The 16,239-nt window shown below is 43.7% G+C and overlaps 1 protein-coding gene across 1 annotated transcript in view; it reads right to left on the bottom strand.

Annotated features, from left to right (window-relative positions):
- ACP3 (acid phosphatase 3) overlaps positions 1-16,239 on the bottom strand; it is a 47,541-nt gene that overhangs the window by 12,615 nt on the left and 18,687 nt on the right. Inside the window, exons 5-10 of the mRNA XM_006214571.4 lie at positions 14,887-14,985; positions 13,209-13,301; positions 11,445-11,577; positions 6,757-6,839; positions 4,587-4,690; positions 955-1,121 (exon numbers count right to left, since the gene is read on the bottom strand). Of these exons, the coding sequence (XP_006214633.2) occupies positions 955-1,121; positions 4,587-4,690; positions 6,757-6,839; positions 11,445-11,577; positions 13,209-13,301; positions 14,887-14,985 (679 nt within the window). The remainder of the gene's footprint in view (positions 1-954; positions 1,122-4,586; positions 4,691-6,756; positions 6,840-11,444; positions 11,578-13,208; positions 13,302-14,886; positions 14,986-16,239) is intronic.

Here is a 16,239-nt window from a genome sequence, read left to right as displayed (position 1 = left end):
AGTAAAATAAAAGCCCCAAATAAAAATAAAGCCCCTACAATCTGTCCTTCAGAAATTTTATTCTAATTAAACATGCACACACCTTTCAAAAAATAAAAAATAAAAAGCATTACAAAAGTAATGCTTTTGAACTTCCTAATAATGACTTTATTCACTCTTTAACATTTGGCTCACTGCTGGAGGAAAGTTACATCCATGGAGGAGACAGGGTAATTAGATGATGGCCTCAAGGCCAAATATGTACTTTGAAAAGAAATAACACAAACACATCAATTGTTATCTTGTGTCAGTCATCCCATGACCGACCCGGAGGGGGAATGGCTTTGCTCTAGGCACTGGCATCCAGTAGAAACCATCTCTAGAAACTGTTTCATCTTTATTTGTGCTAGTAACGTAGCATGGTGCTCTTTGTGTTTCATCTGCACGTGGCGACTCTACAGGACTCTAAACAGTGTTATTCAAACATGAGTTCTTCTTGTATAGTAAGTCGCTTCAGCAGGACCTGTGAGTTTGCTAAGGTTTTCTGAAGATCCCAGAATCAAAGCCTTACATATTCCTTCTGTCCTCAGGACAGATACCACACCCGCATTAAGCATTCCAATAAGGTTTGATCTGGGAGGTATTCAGAACACTCTTACATTTCTAATTTTGTTCCGCTTTGATATGTGTGCCCTGAATTCCAATTCTTTGACCCCAAGTAAATGCTTTCTGCTTGATTACTGCCTCCCGGGTTTGGCAAGCTTTATGGCAAGGAGGGGCAGGACCAGGTGGAGAGGTAGGAGTTGCCTAAAGTTCAGGTCCCTGAAACATTCAATTATCACCCAAAACCTATTTCCCACAAAGATGGGGGTGATGACCAAATTATATCCTCAAAGCACCATCTGCCTGCACAAAGGGGGTCCTGCCCTTTCTGCGGCACTCCACACGCCCTCTAATCCAGAATGGCCTCGGTACCTTCATAGTTGCTCGTGGTACACTCTGCGGACCAGTCTTGGGGGATCACGGGGGCCACCAGCTCAGCAAACTTCGTCAGAGGGCAGCTGGGGGTGCAGCCAGGCAGCGTGAGGGGATGCGGCTCACGCCGCGTCGCGTTCCAATAGTACATCTCCACGAAGTGCTCCCTGGTGGGGGAAGCGCAGGAAGGCAGAGGAGAAGCCCCGTTACTTGTGTGTTGTTGAACTGCGTCTGAATTTTCTTTTTTTTTCCACCTGGCCTGTAACATGTCAGTTGAAGGACTAGTGGAAGAATTTCTGGGAAGGAGTAGATACTAGCCAACTTAGTTGTGGGAAGAGGAGGGGTTGGGGCACGTGGGCCAGCTGGGGAGGGTGGAAATGGGAGAACTAGTTTGTTAGATGACCAAGGGCATATGAGGCAAGAACCAGGATGCTTAATTAGAGAAGGAGCTGAGAGGTGATGATTGGGGGTGTTGGGGATGATCTGAACCTTTAAGCGAGAAGTAGGGGGCCGGTGAGATATTGTTTTTTTTCCCCCTTATTATCTCCCTTTTATGCTTCTCATTTGCTCCTTCCTTTTCTCTCTTAATATTTCTTTCATTCTTCCCCCTGAATGAATGTATCTGTCCTCTCCTGTAACCAGACCAGAAATCTGGAACTGAATAGTATGAAACATACGAGCTTGAATATGCAGCAAGACTTATCAGAGCCTTACTGAGGGGGGCTCTCGCAATACTTTATTTCAGAAAGCAATGCACTGTTTAAGGAAGGACGACTGCCCAAACCAACCTTGTAAAGCTAGTATGAGGTGCCTATGGAAGTCATTTGCCAAAGAGGCAGAAGAGAGATTCAAATAGAATTTAGTCGCCTTTCTTGGGATAGTAATCTCACAATTGCAACGTTTGGATGTTGTTATAAACAAGCCTTTTAAAACATCACTTTAAAAAGCCATAGAAACAGTAGTAACCACAACTACTCACTTATAAGAATACATCTTAAAAAACTTTCCTTATATTACACGAATGAGTATCTATACTTCAGAATAACTTTCTCAGGGACAGCGTCTTTTATTTCAAGATAATATGACAAGACGACTAATAGTCTATCAAAATACATGATTCTCTTTGCATAGAATAAATTTACAACTGAGACATGACTACACTTCCCGAACTCCCTTGTACTCAAGAAGGACCAAGCGACTAATTTCAGCTAGCAGAATGGAAGCAGAAGCGACATGTGCCCCTTCTGGGCTGAGATGCCCAATAAGCAAACTGCCTTCTCCACCCTCTCATCCTTTTCTACAAGCTGCCTGCAAGTGAACGCAGCGCTCTGGAAAACTGTGAGTCCAAAAGATGGAACCCTGGGTCCCCGAATCACACCACGTGTGTGACTCACACCTTAGGTGAGTCACTTCCTACTGCCCAGGAACATCTGCATCGGACTGTGAGATGAGTAAGAAAGACATCTCCGTGGGGTTAAGCCTCGAGAACTTGATGTTTATCTCTACAACAGCCAAAATTACCCTGATTAATTAATACCTTTGGAAAACAGTTTTAGGGGACTCAAAATTGGCTCCAGTGGTAAAGACACACATTAAGATGCCTATAAAGAGTTTGCATGAAAATGTCTCATAAATGTGAAAGTGGAAAGAGACACTATTTTCTTAAATTAGTGAATTACTTTATATGGTATATGATTTTAAGTTTATGTACCTAACCAGAAATGAAATATTTTAAGAGTATATTTAGCTATCTTATCCATAACCTTGAGTTTACATATATAAGATAGATTAACAATCTCTTTTTCTGTTTTTTTATTTTCTCGTCGGGATAAATTGGGATCACCCTCTACTGGGGATCACCTAATTCTTATGCATACATCTATGTCTGTATTGTTAACTCGGACCCCCCTTGTTTCTAATTTAAAAGCAAGCCAGTTTAACTTACGACATTTCTCTGGAGTGTTCAAAAAAAATTCCCAATATAACAACAAACTTGACTTCTAACTGTGACTGGCCCTTGGTTCCTTTTTTTTTTTCTGTAGGTCAATGTCTCTCAGTTGAAAAATGCCCCACACTTGATGATTCATAACATGAATGTATTTAAGGTGGCGTGAGAAGGCGATTCATAGGTCAGAATGCTGCAGTGCCCTAAGTAGAGGCGGGTGCAGGACCACTGGGACACAGAAACCAGAGACGAGGGAGGGTCCGGTGAAGTGGGCAGTTCCTTTTGCCTTGTCTTGGACAGTGCCTACTCCTAGAGCTGAGCCTGCAGTCGCCACTGGATGTGCTAATTCCCTGGAGTGGGCATTCGATGGGGCAGCCACACGCAAGGCTTATCTGTGACAGAGCACTTTACGTCCTCCGTCTTCTCATTCCCATTTTCAGTTCTGTGGGTGTTCTCCACATAGTGGGTATCGCCTCTCCACTCTGACTCTAGCTATTTGAGGGCACAACTTGCTAAGACCACATTTTAATTCCACCTCATTGTGCTTAGCACCCAGTTAGAGCTTCGACGATGGATGCACTTACCCTTCCTTAACCGTGCACAACTCACTTTCTTTGTAAGCAGTGAAGGCGCTGGGTGAGAATGGGCCTCTGAGCTGGCTACTTTCCTACTCTATAAATTCAGGTGGCCAGACACCTACAGCCAGGACTACGAAGCGTGAAAAAAAAATGCAGGGCTCCTTGTTTAAAAATTATTAAGAATTTCAAGATGGCAACAAAGGTTCGTTAAACCAAGCCTGGCTCTTTTGAGCAACAGGGCCCTATGTAACCTCACAGTCAAGGTGGTTCTGTCTGCAGCAATTGTGGCTGCCTTGAGAGATGAGCAAAGTGTACTTCCCCAGCTAACCCTGAAACCACACGCTGGGGTCACTGCTCTGCCTCCACCCCTTCCTCGTTCTTATTCCATCAGTAATGTCCCATGACGTCTTCTTCCTTCTTCCTCCCAACGAGAATGCCAGTGACACAGCAGATACAAAGTTTTGGTGTGACCTTGGCCATTGTGACCAACCCTTCCTGGTTTGTCCAGGACTTTCCTGGCTTTAACAATGAAACTCACGTGTTCCAGAACACCTTCAGTTCTGACTAACCTTGGCCTTTCTAGTGGACTTGTGCTATCTGGGGTCACAGCAGGCAGCAAGGTAGTAAACACTGCACAGAAGCTGTACTTTAAGAATCCTACCTGGCAGATATGAATCACCAGAAGCTGCATAGACATGTTTGAAATTAAAAGAACATTATTTATAACCATACACAAACTTTATTTTTCTCCTGGTATCGTCCACCACTTTGTATTTTCCAAGAGAACAATGTAATGTCCACAGACTTCTTAGAATATCTTCATCTTTTCAAAACAACATCATTTCTGTCACCTAGGCTGATTCTCCCAACTTTTTCAACTACTGCGTCTGTCCATTCTTTCCCAATAAAATAAAGTACAGAAAAAAGGTGTCATGACTAGCAAAGATATTGGTAACTCGCCACCATTCTTCCCTCTGAATATAAAACCAAACCAAAACAACCAGAGACAAAACCCTTAAGCCAACAACAACAACAACAAACAACAACAACAATAACAAAGCCTGGGGTCCAGTGATATTAATCTTGAAAAGCATCTCTTAGACACTCACCCCTTCTCCAGGTACAATTCCATTAAGTGGCAGGAAGCGTAGGGAGGAAGGATTCCGTTGTAGACATCTAGCGCCATCTGGAGGGCACTCACGGTAGTGTCATGCTAACAGAGATGTCAAACATTTTTTGATCTTTATGTCTGGTTCAGATTTAGTCCATAGGTATGTACTAAACACTTGTAGAACACCACAATGGTTCCTGATGCAGTTAAATTTCCCATAACCCCAGTGACTTAAAAAGTAGAGAGGGAAAGGGCTAATTTTGGTTGAGTATCTGCTGGGTGTAGGTAGTGAGATTTAATATATATATCATTATTTCCTTTTAAAAGATGAAGAAATTGAGACCCAAAGAAATTAATTAGCTTGCTTAATGTCATATGTCTCCAAAGTGGAAGAAAGTAAATTCGAGCCAAGTCTTCTGATTTTGTTCCATGCCTTTCCCCAATAGAATATATCTCTGTTTTAGCTTGTTTCACTCATTTTCATTAAATTTTAAGATAATTCGGAAAACATTAATGCTAGATCATATTTTTTTCTATAGATTAGCATGATCTGTGATTTTAAGTTTGGAGAAGAATATATGAGGTTATAAATGGTTAGAGAGAATAAAATGTAAGGAAGTAGAGTGTGTAGCTTAATGATAATTGTTAAATGTTTATCTCAGAATAGCTGGAGGGCATAGGGGGCTGGTTTTCAGCCCTAGTTTTGCCACTGATTAGCTATCTAATCTTAAGAAATCCTCAATTTGCATATCTACAAAATGGGCATAATATTTGATTGCCTGAACTATATGGCAGTATACACATACTCAAAAGGAGTTAGTGCTGATTTACTAGAGAAAAAAAAAGGATTTTACAGATTTATGACTTGCCAGAAGTCAACCACACAACAAGTTAGTACTGGAAATCAGATTAGAAACTAAAAAAATCAAAAGAATCAACTAATTTCAAGTCTGCCTTTTTCCAAGAAGCCCTATACTCTGTTCCCTCCATGAGTTCTTTCTCTAGCCTACACCATTTGAAACTCCAGACAATAAATAAACTTCCCTGTATCTTTAGTCACCTCTTCCATCCTCTGCTGAATGAAAGCCTGGGTTTCTCCAGCTAAACCATATCTGAGAAATCCACTGTTATGGAGAAGTGGGTGGGAGCCTGAGTCAGGGCACCATGTCCTGTTTCCTTGGTCATCCAGACTCCACGGACAGCCACTTCCGTGCGTGGTACATCCTCAGCAATCTCCCTCCACAGTGTCTATTTCCCTGGCTCCTGCTTCAAGACGGATGTCTTCTCCAAGCTCTCTCTCTTTCCTCTCTCCAGCCAAACGTAGCTCTAACTTCAAGTCGCAGCTCACCTTCCCTTGCCCTCTTCTGTTGCCACCTGAAGTTTCCTCCTTGGATGCCCTTGGCATTTCAAACCCAGCTGCCTCATCAGCACACTCACCAGGCTGGTGACCGCCTCTGTGAATGGTTCCACCCTCTTCCCAGTCTTTGAGGCTTGAAACATCACCTTCACTTGCGGCTTACCTTCCACACCACTGCCCTCTGCCCACATTCCAGTTCATCACCACGTCCTGTGCACTCAGCTCTCCTTGTGACCCTGCTGCCCCCTTTCCCCTCCTGCTGCCGCTCTGGTTTTAGTTTGGAACAGAAGTGTTGCTTCCTTTCTCTGAGGCACCGAGGCGCTGGCATGAATGACAATGCTAGCCTGCTTTGCATGGTGTTTGTGTGCTCATTTGTCTTTTTGTCAGCATTAGACTGTAAATTCCTTGAGGGCTAGAATTAGGTATCTAATTAAGTTAATTAATTAAATTAATTTTTATTAAAGTATGGTCAGTTACAATGTGTCAGTTTTTGGTGTACAGCATCATGTGTCAGTCATACATATACATACATGTATTCCTTTTCATATTCTTTTTCATTATAGGTTACTACAGGATATTGAATATAGTTCCCTGTGCGCTACGGAAGAAACTTGTTTTTCATCTGTTTTATATATATATAGTAGTTAGTATTTGCACATCTCCAACTCCCAATATGTATTTAATTTTAAAAGATTTTAACAGGGGTCTACCATTTATAGGGTAATAGGGAAATGGTGATGAAGGGAATGAGGCTCCTGAAAGAACTCGCACCCTTGAACAAACGGATGTTGAAGGGAGACGAGGCACTCACCGCGGAATACATGATGAGCCTTCTGTGGTTTGATGGCTGAGTTGCGCTCTTCATATGATTGAGGATTTCACCAACCAGGACGCCTTAAAGACAACAGATCCACATGCAGCTGAATCAAATGGGGCTTATATTTTAGTTCATACGCTTTCTGTTCACTAATACTAAGTGATTCTCTCTGTCATGGTTCTCAAGACTTACGAAGGAAAGGCAAGAACTGGTTGTGCTTGAACACTGTGGTGTGTGAGGAGTGTCATCTACATATTTTTTTTTGGTTGTTTTTCGGGGTGGGTATAATTAGATTTATTTATTTATTTTAGAGGGGGTGTTGGGGATTGAACCCAGGACCTCGTGCGTGCTAAGCATCCTCTTTACCACGTGGGTTATACCCTCCCTTCTACATACATTCTTTTACTGAACCCTGACTTCTCTCTCCCATTCTTAGGGGAGGAGACAGGCCTGGAGCCACCAGGTGACTCACACAGCTGGGGCAGGGGAGCTGGACTGGCACGTTAGGATGCTACTATACCAGGTTTTGTTAAAACTCAAGTTGTGAGGTTGATGAACTGGGAAGGAATTCCAGAAGGCTTTTCTCAGATAGCTGTTGGCCAGTGCTCTTCTCTAGGGCAGGCCTGGGATGATCTCATGGCATGGACCTCTCTGTCTTCATCCCTCCTGCAGTCACACCTGTGAGAGGCATGGGGAAAGCAGCTCCGGGCATCTGCACAGCGCACGGACTGTTTTCTGTGGACCATTTCTCCAGGTTATGCTGGGTGTCACTACTGGGGGGCAGCCGGCATCTTTAGCTTTCATCCGAGGGCTCCATCTGCCATCAGTAGAAAAAAGCTTTTGCCCTTTGCATTTGTTGCTTCTGAGGCAGACACACGACTCAGAGTCTCCGTCCTGCTGGCAGACACTGAGGGCTGAGGGGTAGCTTGGGGTGTCAGGTGCTGTTCTGAGAACGTGCTGCCTCAGGGACTTCCGCAACCGTCCCCTGACGGCTCCTTGTGTCTCTGCTGGTAGTCTCTCCATGGTACACGTGGGCTCCCGGCTCAAGATGGCCAGTTTTCCTTTGTAGGACACTGATGTTAACAGACTATAATCCTGGACTCTGTGGTCCACGCAGCAAACAGACACTGAACAGCTACAAAGGGTGAGTCAGACATGATTCCTCTCGTCCAAAAGCTCATAAAACAGTAAGAAGAAACTGTCTGTTGGTCTGTATGCCAATAAGCACAATAAAGGGTTAACCAAGGAAAGGGAGCTGCTCAGTTTTCTGTGGATGCCAGGCCTTCCTTGATGAAGAACGGAAGGAGCTGGATGCTACAGCTCCAGCAGGTCTGCATCTCTCTGCCTCAGGGAAGGTTGCCCTCCGGGAGCCCTTTAGAACTCCAGCTTGATATTCATGCCCCGTTGGAACTGAACTCTGAGTTTCTGGGAGTCACCGCAGCCATCTTTCATCAGCAACTTGTCCCTCGACAGCAGGTGCCTTTGCAGCAGACTTCAGTGTCGATAATGGAATATGGTATCAGCTCTTGGTTCTGGGTGGTTGTCCACGTGGTCCCAGGACAAACTAGGAGTAACCATCACAACCATCTGCAGGCTCTGGCATGACAATGATCGTGTTTTATAGGAGGGGAAGTTGAGGCTCAGAGACGTTCAGCAACTTGTCCAAGATTACACAGCTTGTAAGCAAAGGGACTGAGCTTCAATGAACCCAGCATGTCTGGTTTTAAAACCCCTGTTCTTAATTGTCAGGTCTCACTGCAGCAGAAGCTAGCTTCTAAGTTCCCTGGTGTGTCATTTATTTAATCTACATACACCAGACAAAATATCATTACGTGAAGGCATAAACTTCACTTCCCTCACTCCTGGGCTGCAGCAGGGGTGGCAAACTTGTTCTGTAAAGGGCCAGACGGTACATGCCTCAGGCTCTGTGGGCCACCTGTTCCATCAAAACCCTTCATTCTCAAGTGGAAGCACAAAAGCAGCCAAAGATACTACCTCAGTGCATTGGCTGAATTTCAACAGCATTTTATTTACAAAAAATAGTCAGTGGTCTGAATCCGGCCTGCGGGCTGTCTCCTGCCAACCTCTAGTCTACAGCATGAAGAGGTTCCCCTTGATGCAGGCATGACCAGCCGCATACTCCTAAATTAGCCTCAGCAAATAGCCTACGGATTTTCTGGGGAGTGTGTGTGTTGCCGGGGGGTAGGGGGTGGAGTGGGAGGAGGATATTACTGAAGTGTCACCCCTGAAACCTATTGATGGAGCGTAAGTTTTGACAAAGATCAGGGGACACCAGTCAAAGCCCTGATGTTCCCGTGTGACTCTGTCACCCAGACAACACGTTTCCTCTGCAGGACTGTGTTCAGCCGCGTCATCATTCAACAAGCACGCAGTTGACAAATCTCTCTTGCCTAGCCAGATCTCAACAATGGGCTGAGCTTGCCTCTTGGCACGAATCACCAAGGGAAAATTTGCTGGTTCATCAATAGCACTAGGGTTCCCCCAGAAAACTAGGATAAGTGTGTCCACACGAGTGTCAGCCCTTAGAGTCCAAGATCCAGAGAACACCTTAGGGAAGGACTATGATAGACTCTAGTTCAGTGCACTCACCAGGTGGGGAAACTGAGACTCCGAAAGGGGAAATGACTTCCCCAAAGTCCCTAGTAGCCAAAGGGAAAAAGAGAAAATATGTGCACACTGCTGGGGAAAAGTCCGTCTTCGTTCAGATACAGATCCCCGCATCTGTTATTAGACTCTTGTCAACTCCTGCCCGGCTTTCCTTGCCCCTTTTCTTTACCATCTCCTGAATTTAGAAAAGTGCTTCTGAAGCTCTAACGTACATACATACATACATACGAGGCGCCTTGGGATTTCATTAGGACGCAGATTCAGATTCAGCTGGTCTGGGGTGGGGCCTAGGGCTCTGCATGTCTAACCACAACCTCAAGGATGCTAATGTTGCTGTTCCGTGGACCACATTTTGAATAGAGAGGGGATCCATTTTTGAGCTCATCACGACTCGGTTGGGGAAAATGAAGAGTCCTGCTTCCACCATCTGATGTGTTTGGAATTGAGTCATCCTGCTGGCCCCTGCTGTTCAGGAATGAGATCTGGTGATTGTGCAGCCAACGAGGCCCAGCTTCCACCCTCTGCATCCTTGGTTGCTTGGTACATAGGGTTGAACTGCATCCTGGGCTCCGTCCCCAGATGCAGTCTGTGCCTTGCCTGCTCATTTTTCCTAACACATCAGGTTCCATCTAAGACTCATCTTTGGATGCTCTCCCATCCACAAGGGCTGTGTCTAGTTGCTCGTGCCCTCGGCATGGAGTAAGGACTCTCACACTGTCGTCACCTCTGCACCATGCAACTGGGACTCTGCACCAGCAGGTCTGCAACTCCATCACATCGTTCATAACTGCTGTCCGAAGTTATCTGCCCCAAGCTACTTTGTTCATTTCGTATGAAATTGCTCTGACCATCCTGACTTCCTACCTTGATAGCGGCTCTTCTGGTGACAGTTTCCTTCCCTCTTTATACGAGCTTTTGTAGCTATAATTGACTCCTCTCCTGGTTGGTGACTTGAATTCTTTCCCTAGCTATGCAGCCCTGAGTCAGCATCCTCCCTGTCTGGCCCAACCTCCAGGATGCTTTGCATCTATGTGTTCTCCTGGGGTTCTGCTAAACTTGTGCTGACCTCATGGTGAACAGGGTCTGGCACTGGTTAGAATCCTGATGGAACTACTGTTTTCCCTAAACTGTCTGCAGTTTATGACTTGGAATATCTCCTGTGACCTCAAATTTCTTCATTTTTATATCAACCGGACATAATGGACCTCCTCTTGCTCTCCATCTTTAGTTTTAATGCCAACATCAACCACACCTGAACCTGCCACCCAGTTGCCCTCAGAGACCTCAGCATCTTTCCTCATCCTGCCTGGTCCTGGCTGCGTCTTCCACCCATCTAATCTGATTACAGGAGCTGGGCATCCTCTTGCCTGGCTCTGCCTTCACTAGGAGCGGATGTCCTAGGTACAAAGGGCCAAATCCAGCTGAGAAGAGGCATCACTGAGAAGTAAACGCCTTTCAGCACCAATGGAAAACATTTAAGCTGTGTCATAGCCTTGTCAGTTGCAATATGTATTAAACTACAGGGCACAATTAGCCTGCAAAATACACTGTATTGGCTTCAACAGTGGCTGCCACCAAGGGTTTCTTTTCAGGCTTCTTTTTCCACACCTCCCATTTGAAAAATTCATCCTGTAGGCCCCTAGACACAATTGATTTTCATGGGGATCAGATACAAAATCCTTGATTCTTTGATCTCGAAGGGATGAAAAGTTATCATTTAGCTTTAGCTCAAAGTTTCTGCTTTCCAGATGGGAAAACGAAGGCCTCGAGTGGGTAATATTAATGGTTTTAATAACACGTAATGTCTGACCGTACATAATGTGCTAGGTACTATTTGTGCTAAGTCTTTTGAATTCATACATTCATGTTAGTTCTCACTACCTAAGAATAAGCACCTTTCTTATTCCCATTTGCAGATTGGAACTGGTGCAGGAGTGATTAATTCTGTGTCTAATTCAAGGCCATGTAGCTGATTGATGGTGGGACCAGGACTCAGACCCAGATCCCTCGACTACGAATCCGATACACTCCTCTCATTTACTTTTCACACTTACCCCCTTGCAGTCTAGATTTCTCTTTCTGCTTGTGAATTCCATAGAGGGACAGGAGGGACAATTCTGATATTTCTTTCAACTTAGTTATGGTGTCCTTTGTGGCCCAGGAGGGTAAAGTGAAATTGTGAACACCCTGTAGCAAAGAAAACAGAAAAAAATAAATGTGCATTTTTATTTCTGACTGTCCTCTTTGTTAACTTTTTATCTTCTTTCCCCTACAAGAACTACTGGGTTCAGCCTTTCCTGTCCTGTCATTTCTTTCTAGGAAAACTTTACTTTGTGATAAATACTGGTATTGATTTTCAGAAGAAAAACTCACAGGAACGAATTTGCCCCTTCCCACCAAGTCCAGAGCTTTTGGCTTCACTGTGGATCAAAGGGGTGATTCCTATTTGGCAGCGTAAGGCTGCAAGAGGGTAAGAAATTACCTCACTCCTTTATGGAAGGTTTAGACATCTTTCTATGCACTTGTGGGAAAGGTAAAAGGGGACAGGCTTGGCTGATGCTTTTTTGTTTTACAAGCTATGCCAGTGGCCTGAGAAGACAGCTGGGAAAAGTCATATATTACTGGGGCCTTCAATCATGTCCCTGCTCCCTACTCTCCCCCACCCCAGATTCTAGCTCACTGACTCTTGGGGAAAGTCTGCACCTTGCACCCAGTAGGCATTTGGTGAATACTCGTTAAGTGGATGAGTAAGCTACCCGACAGGGTAGGCGAAGATGTTGTGCCAGTATTTATTACCTGCTATGAAGAGTTGATTATGATTCCCCCAGTTTCAAAGGCAGCAGGATTGAGAGGGAGAGAAAGCGAGCAAGAAAGAGGAGACCAAAGTGAAGTAGCCTACAGAGGAAGTAAGTGAGAGAGAGGTGAAAAAGAAACCACACACCTTGGCCACATTATACACTAGCTCAGACCAAACTGAAGTAAGGAATAAAGAAAAAATTCAGACTTGTACCAAAATGTGGGCTCTTGTCTCCACTGAAGCCTCCTGTATAAGACTCACAAAACTTCCTTGAAAGAGATGCTGATGATAAAGTGAACGCTGAGTGTGCTTGGGTCAATGAACTCTACCATGGAGTGGGGCCAACTGCGTCACTTGCTACGGAGGTGGAACTATGAAAGTAATTGCCCTCCCCGAGACACTCAAGACAACCTCAGAATCAGAAGTGGCTATGAGTCGTGAGTGGTCAGAATTTTGCCTCAAGATTCGGGGAACTGGTTGGGAAAACAGGATTACAGAATATTGCTTTTGGCCAGCAGGTGGAGGTGATGCGTGAAAAAAAAAAATGCCATGTAGCTTTGGAAAAATAGTAATTTCTCTAGCTACAGTGTTTATTGTACAGCAAGGGAGAGAGTCTTGCTGATAAACCTATTTTAATAGCCTGACTTAAAGTTGGCTTGCTTATTTCTTTATCTAGAAATCAGGCTTTTTTTTTTGTCTTTCTGTACAAGAACGTTGCTTCTTCCATTAAAATCCGTGACAGGAGCCCAACATTCCCAAACGACTGAAAAATAAGTGAGTAGCAAGGCATAGAAAAAGCAATTTTTATTACAATTTTCTAAAGGGTGAATATATAAATAACAGAGAGAAGGAGTCAGAATTTTCAAGTTAATATAAAGAAGTCTTGACACACGTTTCAATGTCAAAGGAAATCTAAGAAATACATCTTCCAAAAAGCAAAGAAAATGTAGTCACTTGCTTCAAAACAGGCACAAGTCATAAAGTCAGACTGTAAGTTAATCTTGGATATTTTTTCTCTTACCTCACAAAATAAAGGGTCATAGATTTTACTCCATATTTCAAAAAGATCCTGGCCCTGGTATCCTGTAAGATTTGGCAAGGTTTCTATAAAAGCCTGAAACACACACGGAGAAAACAAATTCTACGTCAGAGCTTCTCAGCATCAGCATTACTGATACTTTGGGCTGGATGAGTCCTTGTTGTGGAGCTGCCTTGTGCACTGCAGGGTGTGCAGCAGCATCCCTGGTCTCCACCCACTCGATGCCCACAGCATCCCCCATCCCTCAGTGTGACAGCCCAGAATGTCTCCAGACATTGACGCGTGTCCCCTGTGGGACAAACCTGTCCTGTTGAGGCTGCTATTCTCAAGAGGAAGGGTAATAGCTCAGTGGTAGAGCACATGCTTAGCATGCATGAGGTCCTGGGTTCAATGCCCGGTACCTCTATGAAAAAAACCAAAAACAGATGCTGTTCTTCACAAAAAAGTGCATCAGTAATATTGGCTATGATAATGGCAACCCAAAGGATTTTACAAAAGCTAATCGATCATTTCTCATTATTACATTAAAAATGTGGGTACCTGCTGGCTTCCTGCCACATGTTTCTGGTTGGTCCTGGAATCAGACTGACGTGTGCTGCCTCAAATTCTTTTTGGAAGGAGGTGAAGTATAATTCATACGTAAATGAGAAGCAAGTGAGAAATGAAACCGTGCCTCAGGCCGAAGCACTCCAGGAAAATGTAACCAAAACAGGGCCTGGTATCTGGCTGTAAAGGTGAAATTCGGTTGGGATACAAACATGCCTCTAGGTTATTCCTGGATTGTCACGATAATGAAACCTATTGGTCAGTTATCTGCCTGATGAATTGGCAGCAATTTCTTTGGAAGATATTGTTTGTCCGATGAATAATTGTTTTAGGAAAATACAATTGTCAATATTGACTCAAATGAATTTCCATAAAATGAACAGAAATAATTATTAAAGAGCTCCCCCGCCAAAGAAGACAGAACAAAACAAAAGCCCCAGGGCTAGATAATTTTGTGGAGAAATTCTACCAAACTTTTCGAGAGTAAGTTATCCTAGCACCATTTCAACTGTTCCGGGGCGTAAAAAAAGAAAGAAGAGACTTCCAAAAATTTTTTTATAAACACTGACACTGACCAAAGACTGGTCAGAAAACAAAATTATAGTCCAAAAGAGAGATTTTCCATGGTATTTTCAAAAAATTTTTTGGTTTTTGAACCATGGGATTCTGTTACAGATTCAAAACATTATTTTTAAAAGTACAAAGTGTTATATCTACCTTTTGTATAGTTGTGAAAAGGGGTATTTCACAAACTGGAGACATAAAATAAAAAAGACTAACCTTTGAATATGAAGACAGTATTCGCAGTGCCTCAGCCTCATTAAGGCAGACCATTTTAGACTTGCATTTACTCTGGTCCAGCCACGTACCTTCACCTGGTTCTAGGGACGTGGGTATAGGATTCGAAAGGGACTGGCTTCTATACTGGCTTGTGGCTCCCATACAGAGAAGGGGACCAGGCAGTGACGAATGACCCCTGTGAAACATTCAAACCCACTGCTTTGTCAGCCACCGGCAGACCCACTCCTCCACACTTCTAAGAAGCTAGAGGTTCCCGCTTTGTCTTGGCCCTTACACTTCTGAACACCACTAAATGATAATTTTTTTTTTTAACCTTATAAGGATGCAGCCTCTTCAGGAATTCCTCCGATTTCAAAGTCTCACTCTCAAGTTCTTGAAAACGAGGGCAGTTCTTGAAAGGCATGTATAGCAACTGAGGGCAAAAGAAAAGTCATAAATCTTTTATTAATTAGATGTTTGTTAAAGATGCTGCAGCCATATTCTAAGTCTCATGCGGTGAAAAGTGACCTGAATGAAAGATTCAAATGTGTTTTGAGCTGAATGAAAATTCTAAAACTGAGGGAAAAGAGATACATGATCTGCAGGTCTTAAATAGTGGGATATGTACCCAGAACTCAAAAGGTTTTTTTTCCCCATGAACTCATTTAAATAGGACTGTGCTGTTGGTAAATATTCACACTTTCAGGTTTTTCCATGTGAAATGATAATTGCTACCTTGCTTCCTTCCAGACCTCTTTCATTTCTAGCACTAGATTTGCATCTGTGCGCGCGCGCGCGCACACACACACACACACACACACACACACACACACGAGTATAGAGAATTGAATTTGTGATTCTGGAAAGAATCTTAAGAGACTGATTAACCATTGTGAGGGAAAAATACTGCAAGCCATATCAGTAAAGAAAGAATGCTGAAGCCATCGAGTCATCAGAGGCTGCCACCACCCCCCAGTGAAGACAAGCCTGCAGCCCGGCCTCTGCAGCCACTCACAGTGGTGCCCTCTGAGGGGACTCAGAATAAGAAAGGACAGGACACTGGCCCTACATAGCTAGGTGCTTGTCAAAGGAATGAATTCAGTGAGCCCAAATGTTTTTCCTCCCATACATGGAAAAGCACTTAATTCTTTAACTTGAGATGCCTCATTTTCTTTAGATAACAAGCAATCTTTTATTGTTCCAACTACCTGGTCTTTGTTGTAAAGCTCCTATATATCCTAGCTCCTCCCCTACCTCTTCGGAGCAGTCCCTCAGAGCCATCTGAGAGGCTGTCATCCTGGGCTCCAAGGGGATCGAGTCCTCAGAAATGTCTGCCAAATAAAGCATAACTCTCAACTTTTAGGCTGCACATTTATTTCAGTCGACACCATTCACTGAATAAGTACTTGCAAATTTGCAGACTGTGCGAAATGAGGGCACATACTAAATGTACAGAAAATATATTTAAAAACCTACTATAAGGACAAAGTGGATCATCCTAAAATGAGTTAATGAGACAATCTTTTGTAGTTTTCCCTGTAAGCTGGTGACTCCTAAGTTAATTTTGTTGCCCTTCCTTTCACCTGAGCTAGTATTGCCAGCCCTTGGTAGACACCACTAGTTAAATGTTTCTCTTCTTCAAATTTGACATGTGCAAACCTGAACTCAGCTTTCATTTTTAACCGTT

Source organism: Vicugna pacos, chromosome 1 (genome assembly GCF_048564905.1).
Source record: "Vicugna pacos chromosome 1, VicPac4, whole genome shotgun sequence".
In the NCBI taxonomy this organism is placed as follows: domain Eukaryota; kingdom Metazoa; phylum Chordata; class Mammalia; order Artiodactyla; family Camelidae; genus Vicugna; species Vicugna pacos.
This window is presented reverse-complemented; position numbering and strand designations above follow the sequence as displayed.